Source organism: Sus scrofa, chromosome 2, assembly GCF_054392235.1.
Source record: "Sus scrofa isolate SSC_HxYL_T2T_F1_AM1 chromosome 2, Sscrofa_HxYL_maternal_Yorkshire_Landrace_v2.0, whole genome shotgun sequence".
Lineage (NCBI taxonomy): Eukaryota > Metazoa > Chordata > Mammalia > Artiodactyla > Suidae > Sus > Sus scrofa.
The window spans coordinates 82,885,485-82,905,455 of NC_139384.1; the positions used below are offsets into that span (position 1 = coordinate 82,885,485).

At 49.5% G+C, this 19,971-nt stretch overlaps 1 protein-coding gene across 1 annotated transcript in view; it reads left to right on the forward strand.

Annotated features, from left to right (window-relative positions):
• Positions 1-1,470: 1,470 nt before the first annotated feature.
• The window catches only part of C3 (complement C3), a 40,125-nt gene continuing 21,624 nt past the window's right edge, over positions 1,471-19,971 (forward strand). Inside the window, 19 exon segments of the mRNA NM_214009.1 lie at positions 1,471-1,608; positions 2,322-2,514; positions 3,194-3,356; positions 3,454-3,524; positions 5,814-5,908; positions 6,027-6,109; positions 6,211-6,301; positions 6,453-6,555; positions 6,642-6,768; positions 7,110-7,225; positions 7,339-7,485; positions 8,139-8,348; positions 8,491-8,697; positions 9,855-10,013; positions 10,356-10,485; positions 10,738-10,809; positions 10,988-11,185; positions 14,717-14,825; positions 15,129-15,214. Of these exon segments, the coding sequence (NP_999174.1) occupies positions 1,535-1,608; positions 2,322-2,514; positions 3,194-3,356; positions 3,454-3,524; positions 5,814-5,908; positions 6,027-6,109; positions 6,211-6,301; positions 6,453-6,555; positions 6,642-6,768; positions 7,110-7,225; positions 7,339-7,485; positions 8,139-8,348; positions 8,491-8,697; positions 9,855-10,013; positions 10,356-10,485; positions 10,738-10,809; positions 10,988-11,185; positions 14,717-14,825; positions 15,129-15,214 (2,434 nt within the window). The 5' untranslated portion in view covers positions 1,471-1,534.

Below are 19,971 nucleotides of genomic sequence, written 5' to 3' on the forward strand. Positions count from 1 at the left end.
ATCAGTAACTTGCTCAAAGTTTACCACTGAACAATCTGGAGGGAGCATGCTCTGTAACAATAACCATCTGTCTGTCCATTAAGAAGTGGCTGCTTGCTTCCACAATGTAATGTGAGGCCATTGCCTGTGAGAACAAGGAAGCTCTCTGTGCACTGATATGAAATGATATCTGAGGTATATTGTTTATGAAAAAGCAGGTATAACCCAGGAAGAATAGTGTGTAGAGCTTGCTAATATGTGTTTTTAAAATGTGTGAACATTTGTAAACCTGAGATTTGGTTCCATGGTCCTGTCTGAGACCTGGATGGTTAGCAACAGGAGTGAGAAGAAGATTGTTTTTCCCTGTATGTGCACTTTTTTTTGTTTGTTTGTTTTGTTTTGCTTTTTAGGGCCACACCTGCAGCATATGGACATTCCCAGGCTAGGGGCTGAATCAGAGCTATGACTGCCAGCCTACGCCACAGTCACAACAATGCAGGATTTGAGCTACATCTGCGACCTACACCACAGCTCACAGCAACGCTGAATCCTTAACCCCCTGAGTGAGGCCAGGGGTCGAACCTGCAACCTCATGGCTCCTAGACGGATTCCACTGCACCACCATGGAAACACCTGTGGATGCACTTTTACCTTTTAGATGTTGAACCGTATGAATATAATACCTGTTCATATGCAAAAAATTACATACAATTTTTAATAATAATAATAATATCCTAAGAAGATGTTGATGCAACATAAAAGCTAGCAATAGGACCTCCCTTGATTATGACTTTTATAAAAAAAATCATAGCTACTCAGGCCTCCTGGCAAGAGTAGGTGAAGGGAGCTCCAGGCTCTCCATGCCCTAGAAAGCATTCTCATATGGATAGTGAACTCCTATATATTCGTCAAAGCCCAGCTGAAATGTCCCCTCCTCCAAGAAGATTTCCCTGACCCTCCAAGAAGCTGAGTTCTTCTCCACCAGGGAAGACACTCCATGGGGCTAGGAGTGTTGGTGCTGGACTCTGTCTCCCACCCCCACCCCAGCATGGAAGACTCTGGAAGTGGGACTCTTGCTGCCAGCATCGACTTGAATTCACAGGAAGGGTTTGGTTAATAAGTGCATGGCCAAAAGTGGACTGAGAGCCAGGTGCAGATATCGGGGAAGGGGGGCAGGCACTATCTGGGGAAGAGAGAATAATTTTCCTCCACTACAAAGTGGGTATAGCAGGGACAGGTCCCCATTCACCAGCCAGCCTTGACCATGAGAGAGGCCAGGGCAGGAGGCTGTTGTATTCTTGTTGCAGGAGGACGTGCCCTTAGGTTATTTTCCCCAGGACTGTGATGGCCACACAGATTGAAAAACTTTGGAAATGACATTGAGAAATCTGGGGCAGCCCCAGGGAGGGGGGAGGCCACAGGGAGTGGAGGGCTGGGCTGAAGAGGGGGAAAAGCAGCTGCCAGATAAAAGGCAGCCTCCAGCAGCCTCTGCTCACTTCCCCCCCCACCCCCGTCCTTTCCCTCTGTCCCTTTGTCCCTCCACCGTCCCTCCATCATGGGGTCCACCTCGGGTCCCAGGCTGCTGCTGCTGCTCCTGACCAGCCTCCCCCTAGCCCTGGGGGATCCCATGTGAGTAATCACAACCCCAACCCCCAAACAAGGCTGCTTCTGCATTGGGAGTGGGCACTTGTGAGTATAGGTCTCTGCAGGTTTAGGGTGCATGTACGGTGCTGGTTGATTCTGTGGCTTGTGATGAGGTTGGGGTGAGTCTCAGAAGTTGGGGTTGGGTGAGTCTCAGAAGTTTGGACTCCATAGGATCTGGGAGTTTGTAGTTTTAGCATTTAGGAGTTTCAGAGATGCGGTTTGGATGTATGTGGCTGAGGGGATGGATTGGGTTGTATTTATAGGTCTGGGGTGCTAGAGGTTTAGGAGGCTGTTTAGGGTGTTCCAGGGTTTGGGTATTTAGAGACTTGAGGTATTTAAAGATTTAGGAGTTCTGACCTTGGAGCAGTGGGTTAAGAATTCGACTGCAGAGGCCAGGGTCGCTGATCCGGTGCGACCATAAAATGATAAAAAATAAATAAACGATTAAAAAAAAGATTGAAGGGTTGAGACTTCTGGAATTTGTGGGTTTGATTGTGGGCTTGGAAGTCCATCGTCTTGGAGGAATTGGTTCTGATTTTGAGGTTCAGGAATTGATGGGATCTGAAGCCCCCAAGCTGTCCTCCAGTCATCGGATCCCCCGCAGGGCTAGGGGCTGGGGCAGAGCGCTGACCCTGGGGGTGCCTAGCATCTCGTGCCCCTGGGATGACAGCTCTACGCCTCGTCCTCCCCTCCCGCAGTTACACCATAATCACCCCCAACGTCCTGCGTCTGGAGAGTGAGGAGATGGTGGTGTTGGAGGCCCACGAAGGGCAAGGGGATATTCGGGTTTCGGTCACCGTCCATGACTTCCCGGCCAAGAGACAGGTGCTGTCCAGCGAGACCACGACGCTGAACAACGCCAACAACTACCTGAGCACCGTCAACATCAAGGTGGGCGCGCTCAACAGCCGGACCGCTGAAGCCCCACCCCTTCTTTGAGTCCTCTTGGTAGCTGAGCCCCTCCTCCCTTTCTGAGCCCCACCCACCCTGCCTGAGCCCCGCCCCTTCTGTCTGAGTGTCTCCATTCTGAACCCCGCCCCTCTGAGTCTCCTCCCCTTCGGAGCCCTTCCCCTTTTGGAGTCCGGGTCACTTTTTGGAGCCCCCTCCCACTCTCTCATCCCGGTCTTTCTCTGAGTGTCCCCACCTTCTGAGCCCTCGTCTTTCTCTCAGCCCGGCCCCCTTCCAAGCCCCACCATGTCTGAGCCCTTCCCCATTTCTGACCCCTCCCCTCCAACCCTCCTCCCTAAGTCCTTTCTTCTTTTAGAACCCGTCCCCTCTCCGAGTCTCCTCCCCTTTCTGAACCCCCTACCCCTTCTGAGCCCTCCTTCCGCTAAGCCCCCTGCCTGAATCCCCCTTCCCATCCCTCCCTCTGACTCCCTACCCCCTCTCTTGCCCTTTGGCCCTTCCCCGAGTACCTCTTCTCTCCCCAAACCTGGGCAAAGCAGGAGGACCAGAAGTGACAAGCAGGCTCTGTTGCGAGGAGGGGCGGGTGCGGACCCAGCCGAAGTCCTAGAGGCTGGATGGTGGGCAAGGGGTCTTGGCCCCTAGTGATCCCCTGGTTCCTGCTCAGATCCCGGCCAGCAAGGAGTTCAAATCAGAGAAGGGGCACAAGTTCGTGACCGTTCAGGCGCTCTTTGGGAACGTCCAGGTGGAGAAGGTGGTGCTGGTCAGCCTTCAGAGCGGGTACCTCTTCATCCAGACGGACAAGACTATCTACACCCCAGGCTCCACGGGTAAGGGGCTGAGGGTGGCTGCAGAGAGCCAGGGGCAGGGCTGGAGGAAGGGGCAGGGCCTCACCCGGCTCTGCTTTTCTCTCCCACCACTGCTCAGTCCTCTATCGGATCTTCACCGTTGACCACAAGCTGCTGCCCGTGGGCCAGACCATTGTCGTCACCATTGAGGTACCAGCCGACTGGGGCCCCAGACATACCCAGGGCAGGGACTCGGGGAGAGACAAAGAGAGAGAGAGAAACAGAGAAAGGGATTCCGGCAAAGGCCCAGCAGCAGAGACATAAAGGCAAAAAACAAAACCCCAAAAACGTAAGGGCACACAGAGAGATCGGGAGAGAGGCGGGGACCCAGCGATGCTTACCGTGGATGACGGCTCCAGATAAGTCCCTGGTCACTGTGTGAATCTGGACAGGTCACTTCATCTTTCCAAGCCTCAGTTTCCTCATTTGAAGACTGACACGACAGGTACTAATTCTATGTAGTCTGTTCCGCCTACTGCCCGCCAGAGGGCGCGTGGGAGCACCTGAGTCAGGTTCCACCCCTCCTCTGCCTGCCGTTTTCCAGGGCTCCCCGCTCCTGGGGTAAATGCCCAAGTCCTCCCCACGGGCCTCAAGGCCCTGCAAGACCTGCTCCCGCACCCTGCCCACCCTCCTTTCTTCCCTCTCTCTTCCTCCCTCCGCTCCAGCCACGTGGGCCTCGTCACCGTTCTTGCAACAATCCAGGCACAGTCCTGCCCCAAGACCTTTGCAGGGGTTGTTCCCCCTCCCCCCCAAATGCTCTTCCTGCAAATATCCACACAGTTTGCTCCCTCACCTCCTTCAAGTCTTTGCTCAAATGTCACCAGTGTACCAATTTTACAGTGAGGCTTGTCAGAGCGCCCTGTAAAATTGCAACAGAACACACACACACACACACACACACACACACACACACACTCCCTTTTTTGCCTTCCTGCCATCTCTTTTTGGCATCTTATAAATCGGAGTTATTTCCCCCCTCCCTTTTTTGGTCTTTTTATCTTTTTAGGGCCGCACCCGCAGCATATGGAAGTTCCCAGGCTAGGGGTCGATTTGGCCTAGGCCACAGCAATGTGGGATCTGAGTTGCACAGCTCACAGCAACGCAGGATCCTTAACCCAGGGAGCGAGGCCAGGGTTCAAACCCAAGTCCTCATGGATACTTGTTGGGTTCGTTAACCACTGAAGCACGATGGGAAGTTTTTTGGGGTTTTTTTTTGTGGGACCTATTCCTTTGTTAACTGCGCCTTCCCCCAATCTGCACTGAACCTAAGTTCTGTTCAGAAAGGGATTATCTGTTGGCCCAGAGTTTGGCGGGTAGTAGGGTAAATAAAAACTTACTGGAAGAAGGGAGGGAGGGAAGGAGAGGGGAGTGAGAAGCAGGGAGTGATGGGGAGAGAAAGACAAGTGGAGGAGGAAGGGGAGGAATGGGGCCTGTCCTCCTTGTGGGATCTTTGTATTTATTGAAATCAGGCAAACCTAACAAGGACCAGAGTTTTTGTGTGTGTGTGGTATCAGTATGTGTGTGGGGTTTTTTTGGTTTTTGTTTGTTTGTTTTTTGCTTTTTAGGGCCATACCCTCAGCATATGGAGGTTCCCAGGCTTAGGGTCCAATCAGAGCTACAGCTGCTGGTCTACACCACAGCCACAGAAAGGCAGGATCCAAGCCACATCTGCGACCTACACCGCAGCTCACAGCAATGCCGGATCCTTAATGCCGGACTGAACATGCAACCTCATGGTTCCTAGTTGGATTCGTTTCCACTGCACTACGATGGGAACTCCAAGGAGCGGGTTCTGAAGGCTGTGTGCTCACTTTAGTGATGGTGGAAAACAGAGAACACCCTCCTCTAAAGATGTGGCGCTGCCAGACTCCCATTGAACGTCACCTCATGCCATTGGGAAGAACATATCCACAATTACCTCCACTTGCCAGAGAAGCTAGAGAATCAGATTTCTCTTTGAAGTCTCCTGATGTTTAGCTATTGGCAACAAATGAAATCATATACTTATTAGGTTGAGCCACACGAAGTTGCTATTCTTGCAGGTCAAAAAGGTGAATGTAGGCAGTGATGTGTGCCTTCTACAAATCAAATGCTCAGCCCAGGGTCCTATATCAAAGGAGGTGATAAATTCTAGTAATTACTAGTCTTCAGAGCGACACAGATCATCACAAGCACTTGCCTACACTAACAGGTCCCAAACCAGTGACACAGGAGCTGTAGTTATCTCCTTTTTCCAAGAGGTTCACATTGAGCACAAAGAGGTTAAGTAATTTGCCCAAGATCACACAGGCTTGTAAGTGGTGCAGTGGGGACAGGAACCCAGGCTACCTGGTTTGGGTGCCCATTCTTAACCACTGCCCCTGTAGACACGACACAGAGGAGAACCAAGGGGCTAAGCCTGGTCTCTGAAGAGCCACTTCCCTTCCTGTCTCCTCACAGACCCCTGAAGGCATTGACATCAAACGGGACTCCCTGTCATCCCACAACCAGTTTGGCATCTTGGCTTTGTCTTGGAACATCCCAGAGCTGGTCAAGTAGGTCGGGCCCTCCAGCAGGGGTGGGGTGGAGTGGTCGTGTGTTTTAGGGCTCCCCAGGAGAGGGAGTGGGGGGGCTGCCAGACCTGGCGGACTCACTAGCCTGCCTCCCCCACAGCATGGGGCAGTGGAAGATCCGAGCCCACTATGAGGATGCTCCCCAGCAAGTCTTCTCTGCTGAGTTTGAGGTGAAGGAATATGGTAAGAAGAGGAGGGAGCTGGGGGGGGGGGGGGCGTGCATAATGTTGGACCCAGCGTTGACCCCCCCCACCGAACGAATACCATCTGCTCCCCCCCAATAGTGCTGCCCAGTTTTGAGGTCCAAGTGGAGCCTTCAGAGAAATTCTACTACATCGATGACCCAAATGGCCTAACTGTCAACATCATTGCCAGGTGAGGGTCTAGGGGGAGGGCCTGGGGAGAGGGAAGGTCAAGGGATAGGGCAGGGATGGAGGGGGAGGGGCTCGTCACGGCCAGTGGACATTTGGGGGAAGACTCCTCTTTTCAGGACCGGGGGAGTCTGAGACCCCTTCCCACTTTGCAGGTTCTTGTACGGGGAGAGTGTGGATGGAACAGCTTTCGTCATCTTTGGGGTCCAGGACGGTGACCAGAGGATTTCATTGTCTCAGTCCCTCACCCGTGTTCCGGTACCTAACAGTGGCCCCCTCTGAGTAACTCTTCCTCTCCCCCTCGGAAGCCCTTCCCCTCCCTGAGCCCTCGCTTTCTCCCCCAGATCATTGATGGGACGGGGGAAGCCACGCTGAGCCAAGGGGTCTTGCTGAATGGAGTACATTATTCCAGTGTCAATGACTTGGTGGGAAAATCCATATATGTATCTGTCACTGTCATTCTGAACTCAGGTGAGGCCCGATCTGAGGGCGGAGGCTCCGTACCACCATGTGGTCCAGCCTGAGAGGGGCAGCTCAGTGGAGGGGAGAGGATCAGAATGAAGGGCGACCCAGTCTGGTGGGGGGCGGTGTGTCCAGTCTGAGGGAGGAGGTCCAGAATGAAGGCAGGGTCGGGTCTGACAGGGGAGACCTAGGCTGGGACACAAACCCAGTCTGAGGGGGGAGGCCCAGTCAGAGGGGGGAGGCCCAAAATCAAGGTGGGATCCAGTTCATGGGGGAGACCTAGTCTGAGGAAGGTGGGGTCCGTGTTGAGGAGGGCAGTCTGGCCCTCCCTCATGGCTGGCCCCCCTCAGGCAGCGACATGGTGGAGGCAGAGCGCACCGGGATCCCCATCGTGACCTCCCCCTATCAGATCCACTTCACCAAGACCCCCAAGTTCTTCAAACCCGCCATGCCCTTCGACCTCATGGTGAGACCCGGGGCTGGGCTGCAATGTCCCCCCCACTACCACCTGTGCTGTACCTGAGCACAACCATGCTTCTGGGGCTGCTTGAACACCCTCCACCCACCCCACACCCACAGGTGTATGTGACGAACCCCGACGGCTCCCCTGCCCGCCACATCCCGGTGGTGACTGAGGACTTCAAAGTGAGGTCCTTAACCCAGGAGGACGGTGTGGCCAAACTGAGCATCAACACACCCGACAACCGGAATTCCCTGCCCATCACCGTGAGTCCAGGCCAGCCTCGGGACCCCACATCAGGAGGTGGGGGCTGTATTCTGTAGCATGGGGTCCTGACATTTGCACAAAGGGATCCTGTCCTGAGCATCCAGTGGGGTTCTTTCATTTGCATCCACCTAGAGGTTCTTCATTTGCATAGAAAGTTTCTCCTCTGCATGGTAGGGTGCTGCCCTCTGCCTAAAGGTCTTTTTTTTCTTTGGCTTTTTAGGGCCACACCCACAGCATATGGAGGTTCCCAGGCTAGGGGTCCAATCAGAGCTACAGCTGCCGGCTTATGCCACAGCCACAGCCACAGCAAGGCAGGATCTGAGCCACGTCTGTGACCTACACCACAGCGCATGGCAACGCCAGATCCTTAACCCACTGATCCCAGGGCCAGAGATCAAACCTGCATCCTCATGGATCCTAGTTGGGTTTGTTAACCACTGAGCCACGAAGGGAACTAGACATCTTATAGAGAGACTTGCGATGGCATTGGACCCACCTGGATAATCCCATGTCCTCCCTATCTTCACCAGCCTTAACCTAATCCCACCCTTAAAGTCCCTCTTACAACATAAAACCATCTTCCCAGGTCCCCAGGGGATGCGGACATGGACATTTGTGGGGGGCCAGCTCACAGCCATCTTTCCCTGTACAGGTACGCACTGAGAAGGACGGTATCCCAGCTGCACGACAAGCGACCAAGACCATGCACGTCCTACCCTACAACACCCAGGGTAACTCCAAGAACTACCTCCACCTCTCTGTGCCCCGCGTGGAGCTCAAGCCAGGGGAGAATCTCAATGTTAACTTCCACCTGCGCACGGACCCCGGCTACCAAGACAAGATCCGATACTTTACCTACCTGGTTCGTGGCTTCCTAGAACCCCAGCCCCTCCCCCTCACTTCACGGGCAGCCCCCGGGAGACCCCCCCCAGATCCCCCCATCTTCCCTCTCACCTTCCCGATCCTTATGTCCACCTGTTCCCCCACCTCCACCCCACTGGCAGATCATGAACAAGGGCAAGCTGTTGAAGGTGGGACGCCAGCCGCGCGAGTCTGGCCAGGTCGTGGTGGTGCTGCCCTTGACCATCACGACGGACTTCATCCCTTCCTTCCGCCTGGTGGCTTATTACACCCTGATTGCTGCCAATGGCCAGAGGGAGGTGGTGGCCGATTCCGTATGGGTGGATGTCAAGGACTCATGTGTGGGCACGGTAAGCTTCCCCACAGTGCTCTGTGCCCAGCTGGGGACACTCCACCTGGCGAGCGCTTTCCCTGCCTTGCCTCTTTCCAACCTTCTGAATCCATCCCTCTCCCATTTTTAGGGTTCCTGCCTCTCCTTTCTCCGTTTCCATCTCATCCTTTCTCCCCTCTCTGCTTCAGTCTCGGGAGCTTTTGTTTTTTTTCCTTCCAGTTTTGAGATGCAACTGACTCATAGCACATGAGTTTAAGGCGTACAGTGTAATGATTTGACTTAACATGCATCATGAAATGATGACCGCAGTAAGTTGAGGTAACATCCATTATCTCACAGAGATACAAAATTAAAGAAATAGGCAGTGTATTTTTTTCCTTGTGGGGAGAGCTCTGGATTTCCTCTAATGACTTTCATATATAATGTACAGCAATACTCATTCCGTGTATTGTGTTGTACATTATATCCCGGGTACTGATTTATAACTGGAAATTTGGACCTTTTCACCACCTTTGTTCAAGGCTCCCTCCCCTGACTGATGGTGATCACAAATCTGATCTCATTTGCTATGAGTTGGTTTGTTTGTTTTTAAGCACAATTGACCTACAATGATCTACAATGCTATGTTGGTTCCGGGTACATCACAGAGTGGCTCTAGATTTCGACACATTTCAAAATGCCCAGTATGATGCCTCTAGTTCCTCTGTGTCATCCTGCAATGATACTACCTGGTTATTGACTATATTCCCTACCCTGTACATTCCATCCTCGTGTGTTACTTATTTTGTAACTGGAAGCTTGTTCTTAGTATCTCTCTTGCTCCTGCTTTACCCTATTTTTTTTTTTTTTTTTTAGGATCGCAGCCAAAGCATTTGGAGGTTCCTAGGCTAGGGGTCGAATCGGAGCTTTACCACAGCTCATGGCAGTGCCAGATCCTTAACCCACTGAGTGAGGCCAGGGATCGAACCTGTGTCCTCATGGATACTAGTCAGTTTCATTTCCACTGAGCCATGGTGGGAACTCCATGCTCTCTTTTCCTGACTTTCTGCCTGATGCCAGTTCTGCCCGCCTCTCTCCTTTCAGTCCAGCCCAGGACCTCCTCTGTCCTCGGCTGCCTGAGACCTGGGCCTCGCGGGGCTGACTTCTCTCTCTACCCCTTCCCCTCCCCCTCCCAAGCTGGTGGTAAAAGGTGGCGGGAAGCAAGACAAGCAGCATCGGCCTGGGCAACAGATGACCCTGGAGATCCAGGGTGACCGAGGGGCCCGAGTGGGGCTGGTGGCCGTGGACAAGGGCGTGTTTGTGCTGAATAAGAAAAACAAATTGACCCAGCGTAAGGTATGCACCCCACCCCTGCCCTGCCCACATGGCTGAGGTTGGGTGGGAGATGGCTTTGGGTTGAGGTGAGAACGGTGCCAGGGAGAGCAGATGGGTTTGAGTGTCAGTTGAGTGTAGTAGTTGGGATGAATGTATGTCAACACTGGGATGGGCTGAATTGAAGATGATGATGAGAATGTGGATGGACCAGGGTCCAAGTTGGGGATGGTCATTGGGAATGGACACAGTTCATGGGGGACCAAGGTGAGGATGGAGATGGGGCTGGATAGACATGTTAGTGGCTCGATGGAGGCACTGCTGGCTTGGTCCCACCCTGCTTTGGTTCCCCGCTTCACCCGGCAGATCTGGGATGTCGTGGAGAAGGCAGACATTGGTTGCACACCAGGCAGTGGAAAGGACTTTGCCGGCGTCTTCACAGATGCAGGGCTGGCCTTCAAGAGCAGCAAGGGCCTACAGACTCCCCAGAGGGCAGGTGAGGATGCAGCCAGAGGCAGGTCCAGGGAGGGACAGTGCCTCCACCTCCCAGATCCTGGGATCTTGGGCATTCAAGTCCCATCTCAGCCACCACCCAGCAAGTCACTGCTTTCTGAGCCTCAGTTTCTGCAGCTGTCCATTGGGAACAATAAACCCCCTCCCCCGACCTTACGGGCTACCTGGGGTGGGGGGAACCAAGGATACACAGTAGGTGCCTAACCCATCTTATTCCCGGTCTACCTGCCCTCAGATCTTGAGTGTCCGAAACCAGCCGCCCGCAAACGCCGTTCCGTGCAGCTCATGGAGAAAAGGATGGACAAACGTGGGAACCCTCTGCCCTCACCCCCCTCCTCCTCATCAACTGCCCATATGGGGATCTCAGCTGGAGAGGGAGGGGGAGGGCCTGGCCATGGGGGGAGTTCTCCCTGAGGCCAGTTTTGGGTGCCTCCTGCTTCGAGGCCCAGACTGAGGGCACTCCCGGGGGGTCTATGCTCCCACAGTGGGTCAGTACAGCAAGGAGCTGCGCAGATGCTGTGAGCATGGCATGCGGGACAACCCCATGAAGTTCTCGTGCCAGCGCCGGGCTCAGTTCATCCAGCATGGTGATGCCTGCGTGAAGGCCTTCCTGGACTGCTGCGAATACATCGCAAAGCTGCGGCAGCAGCACAGCCGCAACAAGCCCCTGGGGCTGGCCAGGAGTAAGTCCGCAGTCAGGCGAGAGGGCCTGTCCAAGGCGGGAGGATATGCCTGCCTGAGAGAGGAGGAGGCTCCTGTCTGAGTGGAAGGAGGACCCCTGTCTGGAGCTCTGATTTGACCCCTAGCCTGGGAAGTTCCCTATGCCACAGGTGCGGCCCTAAAAAAGGCAACAGAAACAAAAACACCTAGAATGGTCTCCATCACAAAGTGGCATTTACAGAACTGATAAGAGTCCTCACTGCCATCTTCTGAGAGGCTGATGGACCCATGTGGACCAGTCTCCCCCCCCCCCTTTTTTTGATATTATCTTTTAATATGTCAATTAGAGAAAGACTTTTGTGCCAGGATGGGCTTTGTCGAAATTGAATATTTGGATGAACTTGGCATAGGACTAGTTCATTCTAACTTGTCCATGTTTCTCTTCTTATTCATTTTATGCTAAGATGTCATTGTGATGGTTCTCATAAGCCACTGGAACATTTCTTTCATATCTCCTGTCACTTTCACGGGGCACTGGGAATTGTGTTGACCAAAGTGGGTTCCCTGGGTAGAGTCAAGTGTGAGTAGTTCTTTAAATTGAGAGAAATTACATGGTCAATTACAAGAGACGAAAAGTAATGAAAGAGAATATCTTTGCTTAAAAACCATAGAAGACTTGTACACTTTCACAGTGGCAGGTTCCCAGGCTATGGATACAATCAGAGCTGTAGCCACCAGCCTACACCACATCCACAGCAACGCGGGATCCGAGCCATGTCTGTGACCTACACCACAGCTCACGGCAACACCAGATCCTTAACCCACTGAGCAGGGCCAGGGATCAAACCCGCCACCTCATGGTTCCTAGTCGGATTCGTCTCTGTTGCACCACGACGGGAACTCCTAAACAGTCTTAAACTTAGAGAAATATTGAAAATGCAGTCTAAAAAACTTTCTTCCTTGGGAGTTCCCATCATGGCTCAGTGATAACGAACCCAACTAGTATCCATGAGGACGTGGGTTGCTGAATGGGTTAAGGATCCAGCATTGCCATGAGCTGTGGTGTAGGTTGCAGACTCAGCTTAGATCTGGCATTGCTGTGGCTGTGGTGTAGGCCAGAGGCTACAGCTCTGATTTGACCCTTAGCCTAGGAAACTCCATATGCAGTGGGTGTGGCCCTAAAAAAAAAAAAAAAGTTTTCCCTCCTGCACCAGCTCCAACACCCCAAATAGTTTGGTGTGTGTTTTCTAGAAAAAAAAAGATACAGGCAGACCTCGGAGTCAGTTCCTGGCCATGTTAATAAAGCAAGTCACATAAATTTTTTAGTTTCCTAGTACATATAAAAGTTATGTTTACACTATGCTATATTCTATTAACTGTGCAACTGCATTGTTTAAAAAAATGTACATACCTTTATTTTAAAATACTTGATTGCTATCAGAGTTTCCCAGCGGCTCAGCAGATTAAGAATCCAGTATTGTCACTGCTGTGACTCTGGTTACTGCTGTTGATGGGGGTTCAATCCCCTGGCCTGGAACTTCTGCATGCCGTGGGCATGGCCAAAAAATAAAAGAAGAAAAAAAATTTAAAAATTAAAAAATGCTTTACTGCTATCAACTATACTTCAAAGAAAAAATTGCTAGAGTAAAAAATAAATGCTTTATTGCTAACAAAAGTTAACCATCCTCTGATAACGCAGAGGTCACAAGCCTTTGATTTGTTTTTCAAAAATGCAGTATCTGCAAAACTCAATAAACTGAGGTATGCCTGCATTCTCCTACAAACCCACAGTGCAGTCATTAGAATTAGGACGTCAACATTAATTCATTACTACCCTCAAATCCTCCATCACCATTCAAATTTTGCCAGGGTTTTGTTTTGTTTTGTTTTTTGGTGTTTGGGGTTTTGAGGTTTTGTTTTTGTTTTTGTCGTTTATAGGGAAAGGATCCTGTCCAGAATCACAGGCTGTGTTTTCTGGTTGGGTCTCTTCAGTGTCCTTGGACCTGTCTGACCTTTAGAGCACTTTCTTCTTTCTGTGACTTTCACATCCTTGATGGATACGAAGTACACAGACTGAGATCTTGGGGACTGTCCCACCATCTGGGTCTGCCTGATGCTCCTTCATGACAGCACTCAGGTTTTGCATTTTTGGCAGGACTGTCACGGAAGAGACATCGTGTCCTTCTTGGTGCACCATTTCAGGTGACAAAGGGTACTGATTTATCCCACTCTTTGGTGATGTGTACCCTGATTGCCTGATTAAGCTAATGTCTGCCGGGTCTCTCCATTGTAAATGTCCTCTTTATTCCTTTTTAGTTATTTTTAAAAACTTCTCTTTAACTATCAGATAGTGGCAAAATTCAAGTCAAGAGAGATTTCCCTCCAAATCAGTGTTCACTTAGCCTTTAAGACAACAGGGGTGGATTCCTTATATTGTAATGTATGATTTTCAAACACAACCGTACTTTTTTTTTCTTTTCTTTCTTCCTTCCTCCCTCCTTTCATCCCTTCATTCTTCCTTCCTTTCTTCTCTTTTTCTTTCCTTCCTTTTTTTTTTTCCTTACAAAAAAGCACCCACCTCTCAAAGGCAGCCATTGATTGCCAAAATGGGCAAACATTTCTAAATTCCTGTAGTGGAAAGCTAGCAGCCCCTGCAGCCCTCCAAAAAGAAAAAGATTCCCAATACACATGAGCAAAGGATCTTCAGTCTCTTTGCACTTTATAACTAGGCGTGCTGCTTTCTGCTCCAGTGACCCAAGATGTTCTTTTGCAAAGAGGAACGTTTTTTTGCAAGGAGGAAATTTAGACAAAACATCTGATTTAGAGGGGTACAGTTTACACATACGTGGATTTTTTTCAACATTGTGTCATTACTTTAACCAGTTGGGGGTGAGCCAGAGGATTGATTAAAAGTCAGTACCCCAAAGGCACTTTGATGGATTATTCCAGAGCGCAGATGGATTTAGGCATCTCTGGAATTCCACCTACTTGGTTGTAAGGCAGACCCAGAGCCAAAATAAAATCTGTTCATCATTTTTTTGAGGAAAGCCCAGCCAGGGTTGAACTCTGTTCCCGCCCAGCTTGCTGATGGTGTCAAGCTGGCTTTTAAAGGCCACCTCCTCTCCAGCAGTCTCCATCAAAGTCCAGGGAATCTTTCAACTCACCCCATTGCTTTCAGGAAGGACTTTTAACCATCAGACACAGCAGCAGGCATGGTACTCAGGGCCCAGGATGCTTCTGGAGGGTCTTCCGTGCAAAGGTTTCATTCCCTCAAAAACCAAAGAAGGGAAAGAAATCAATACAATTCAGCCTGGATTATTTTTGCCTTTATGCCAACACAGTTGTAAAATAGGGTTTCCCATATATTTTATGGAAGAAGGAGCCCCCAGAGTCAAATGGGCCTGGGGTCCCTGGAAGTGATCACATGGTCATGGGTGTGTGGCAGCTAGGAATCCCTCCGGGGATTGTAGAGATACGTGTCTAAAAGGGGACAGCGAGAAAGTGAGTCTGTTCCAAACCTGGGTTGTTCCCCTCCTCCCCTCTTCCCCCAAAAGGTGACCTGGATGAAGAAATAATCCCAGAGGAAGACATCATTTCCAGAAGCCAGTTCCCCGAGAGCTGGCTGTGGACCATTGAGGAGTTTAAAGAACCAGACAAAAATGGGTAAGGCTGGGATGACCCTGCTTCAACCCCCGCCCCCAGCACCCAGGGCCAGCCCCTCTCATCACCCTAGACTGGACATTGAATTTGCAGGTACCTGGAGTCCCCCTCTTTTCTTCGTTGTGGAACCCCACAACCCAACCTAGAAAAATCAAGTCTTGGGCTATCTGCACATGCCCACCCCCAGCCCCCCTCCATCCTGTCTTTTGGGGCCCCCTCCTTACCAGCTCCTCCCTCCCCCACCCTCCACCGCCATGCTCAACCTCGTCTTTTCCTAATACTGCTCCCCCTCATCTCCCCAACCAGAATCTCCACCAAGACCATGAATGTGTTTTTAAAAGACTCCATCACCACTTGGGAGATTCTGGCTGTGAGCTTGTCGGACAAGAAAGGTGAGAGAAGATGGTGGCCCAGTCCTTAGGAGGGTGGGAACCCAGACCCCTCAGGCATTTGTCTCGTTTCATCCCAAGAGATCCTCTGTTTCTTGTTGGCTGATACTCTTCCCCCTGTTTTTTGTTTGTTTGTTTGTTTTTTAATGGCTGCATTTTATGGCTGCATTTGGAGATTCCCAGGCGAGAGGTTGAATTGGAGCTGCAGCTGTGGGCCACAGCCACAGCCCACAGCAATGCCCGATCTGAGCCACATCTGCGACCTACACCACAGCTCTTGGCAATGCCGGATCCTTTAACCCACTGAGCAGGGCCAGGGATGGAACCCTCGTCCTCATGGATACTAGTCAGTTTTGTTACCCCTGAGCCATGACAGGAACTCCCGCAGAGTGCTTTTTGTAAATAGACTTGATTTTTAGTGCAGATTTCGTTTCAGAGCAAAGTTGAGAGGAAGGTGTAGAGGTTTCCTATATACCCCTTTCCCCACCACACATACAGCCTCCTTCATCATCAACATCCTGCCAGCACCGTGCCTTTGTAACCATCAGTGAAGCCACAGGGATATGTCACTATCACGGCAAGTTCATAGCTGACATCAGGGTTCACTCTTTGGTGTTGTATGCTCTGGGTTTGGACAAAAGTTTAATGCTATACATCCACCATCATAGTATCGTACAGAATAGTTTGTAACCACAAACATTTTTCAGGGGTGATGTTTCCATGATAGTGGGTAAAGCGATTAAGAAAAAATAAAAGAGGAAGCAGGGTGAGAGGAGTGATTGAAACACTGGTGGTTCGGTTTTGAAACACATTAAAAAAGGTGTAAATGTGATGCACTCCCCCACCTCTTGCCCCCTGGCCATCAAGAGCCCGGCATGAGGCCCTGAAAAACTCTATCCAAATATAGATGATTTATAGTAGGTTTCAGAGTGGGGAGAGGAAGAGTGAGGCACCGACTTCGAGGGCAAAATTAAGTGGATGCCAAAATACTCAGTCATCAAGATAAATGATAATGATGTAGGTCACAGACACAGCTGAGATCTGGTGTGGCTGTGGCTCTGGATATGGCGTAGGCCGGCAGGGGCAGCTCCAGTTCAACCCCTAGCTTGAGAAGTTCCGTATGCTGCGGGTGCAGCCCCAAAGAGGAAAAAAAAAAATTGAAAACATTAAAATATGAAAAAATAGGTGTATTAAAACTCACAACATGAGATGTATTTTCTTTATAGCAAATTCGGAATTTAATACACTGTATTGTAAGTTTGTTTAGTTATCATTTATCCTAAATTATACTTTACTATCATTTTACTTTCCCGGCTTCAGGATTTTCAAAATCTGCTTCTTTGCTTATCTCGTTTTCAACTGGAGGAACTGCAATTTTCTGATAATTTCTCTAGAACAAGTGATGATGGCAGATGAAATTATATACACAGGGCACATAGTTTTCCTGCCTGAGATTCCAAAATCACTCAGTGCAGTTCTGGTCTGAGGCCCCCATCCCTGCTTCAAATCAGAGCATCTTCATATTTGCCTGTTGGATAGTTCCATATACTGAGATTCTGTGTGAGGTTTTCCTTATACACAAAAAAAAAAAAAAAAAAAAAAAGTTCCTGGAGATTGGGGGGAAAAGGTTGAAAACCAGAGGCCCCACTGTGGTTCAGTGGGTTAAGAAACCGACACAGTGTCCCTGGGGATGCAGGTTCGATCTCTGGTCTTGCTCAGCAGGTTAAGGATCTGATGTGGCTGAGATCTCTTGTTGCTGTGGCTATGGTGTAGGCTGGCAGCTGCAGCTCTGTTTCAACCCCTAGCCCTGGAATTTCCATATGCCGCAGGAATGACCCTAAAAAAAAGGAAAAGAAAAAAAACTAAAAGTCATTATTTGATCCTTGCCCCTCAAAGCATGTTCCCTGGACCAGTTGCAATCTGGTAAAGTAGCTTTACCTGAGAGTTTGTTCACAATCTTGGTCGTTTCCAACCTGCTGAATCAGAATGTTTATTCTATCACACGATCCCTGAAGGATTTGTATATGCGAGAACGTTGGAAAAGTTCTTTCCTGCACCAGCATTCCTCAATCTCATCACTGATGTCTGATGTCATTCCAGACTGGGTCATTTTTTTGTAGTAAGGTGCTGCCCTGGGCAATATAAGATGTTGGGTAGCATTCCTCGCCTTTACCTGCTAGATTCTAGTAGCTACCCATCCCCCAAGCTGTGACATCCATAATGTCCCCAGACATTGCCAGATGTTCCCTGTTGGGGAGGGGCAGAATATCAGAGAGCCCTGTGGGATTTTTTTTCATTTCCTTTTTTTTTCTTTTTTTTGTCTTTTTGGGGCTGCACCCTCGGCATATGGAGGGTCCAACCAGAGCTATAGCTGCCAGCCTATGCCAGAGCCACAGCAACACCAGACGAGCCTCGTCTTTGATCTACACCACAGCTCACTGCAACACCAGATACTTAACCCACTGAGCAAGACCAGGGATCCTTAACCCGCTTTGCCACAGCAGGAACTCCTGGGCTTTTTTTTTTTTTTTTTTTTTTTGAGCCCTGAGATTTTTTAATCCCCCCCCCCTTTTTTTGGCTTTTCTAGGGCCGCACCCGTGGCATATGGAGGTTCCCAGGCTAGGGGTCTAATGGGAGCTGTAGCCGCTGGCCTACACCACAGCCACAGCCACAGCCACTCAGGATCCGAGCTGCATCTGCAACCTACACCACAGCTCATGGCAACACCAGATCCTTAACCCACTGAGCAAGGCCAGGGATTGAATCTGCAACCTCATGCTTCCTAGTCAGCTTCGTTAACCACTGAGCCAGGATGGGAACTCCCTTAAATTCCTGACATCTTCTCAACATCAACTCTCTTCTCAAGATCAACTCTCTCTCATCTCATTTTTTTTTTTTTTTTTTTTTTTTTCTTTTCTAGGGACGCTCCCGTGGCATATGGAGGTTCCCAGGCTAGGGGTCGAATCGGAGCTGTAGCCACCAGCCTACAGCAGTGTGGGATCTGAGCCGCATCTGCAACCTACACCACAGCTCAAGGCAACACCAGATCCTTAAGCCACTGAGCAAGGCCAGGGATCGAACCCGAAACCTCATGGTTCCTAGTCGGATTCGTTAACCACTGTGCCACAACGGGAACTCCCAAAATAAGAGATTTTTAAAAACCGTTTTAGGATTCCAGAAACAACTGAGCAAAAAAATATACCAATGGCTGAGTAATAGTCCATCATGTATCTGTACTACATCTTCTTTATCCACTCCTCTGGACACTTAGGTTGCTTCCGTGTCTTGGCTATTGTCAGTAGCACTGCAGTGAACACCTGGTGCATTCAAATTATGGTTTTCTTCAGTCTTTTCCATTTTTAATTCCTTTTTTTCCTTTCAAATAGAGAGCAAGGGGTCTAGCTTTCCTCAGGCAGCATAAGCTAACCAATATTTAACACAATCATTCTATTTTCCTTGAGGACACTCTTATTTATAGCACAAGAACCTGGTTTCTCACCCATGTCCTAAATTAAATTTAAGTTTAGAAAAATTTATAAAAACAAATAGTAAGTAAGAAATGGTAAGGAGCACCAGTGACTAATCAGACACCCCGAGGGTGATGAGTAAATGACAGTAGGTTGGGAAATAAGGATTTTGTTCAAGCCTCTGATTATAATTTTTTTTTTTGCTCTTGAAGAATAAGAACAATGCACAAATCTTAATAGATTTCTTAGTGTAACATTATTAATAATGTGTTAACAGTTTGTGCAGTTTCACTTGCATCAGCACTCTGCTTGCATTTGATCAGGTAATTTTTGTGTCATATATAACATTGTTTTCAGCATCATTTTTGATCAAGGTTGTTATCAAAATTCAACGGAGTAAATTTGAAGATGTAATTGGCTTTATTAAACAATTCATGAATTGGGCAGCGTCTCATCTGGCAGGCAGAGAGATACTCAGAGGAGTTGTGAAAAATGGAAGGTTTTAATAGAATGAAGTCTAGGGCAAGAGAGTAATCGCAAGATACAAATTTCATCATTGGAGGAAAATAACAATTCAGGTGGGAGAGGATCTCCTTGGCTGAGCTACAGTATTTTCATTCGCTGGGCTTTTTACTGGGCAGGAAGAAAGTCTTCCTTCCTCCTGCTGCAGTAAATTTCACTTCCTATTTGGGAGTGCAAGGTACTTCTCTTTCCTTTGGGGTCTGTAATTGATGCTTCTTCCTGTTGGGATCTGTAATTGACATCTTCCTGTTTGGGGTAATTGACTTGCTTGGTGGAGCATTAGAGCTCCCTCTACAGGCCTTCCCTACTTCAATTTAGTTAAGGTTTACTTTTACTAATTTTTACAATGTAAATCAGTGCTGTCCATTAGAAATATAATGCAGGTTGTAAACGTCATTTAAAATTTTCTGATAGCCCTGTAAAAAAGGGATAGGTGAGTGAGTTCCCTTGTGGCACAGTGGGTTAGGGATCCTGCATCATCACTGCAGCAGCCCATCCCTGCTGTGGTGTGGGTTTGATCCCTGGCCCAGGAACTTCCACATGCTGTAGGGGCAGCCAAAAAGAAGGGATGGTAGGTGAAATCAATTTTAATAATACATTTTATTTAATCCAAATATATCCTAGGAGTTCTCATTGTGGCTCAGTGGGTTATGAACCCAACTTAGTGTTGTGAGGATGTGGGCTGGATTCCTGGCCTTGCTCAGTGTGTTAAGGATCCGGCACTACCTCAAGCTTTGCATAGGTCGCAGATGGGGCTGGAAGCTGGTGTTG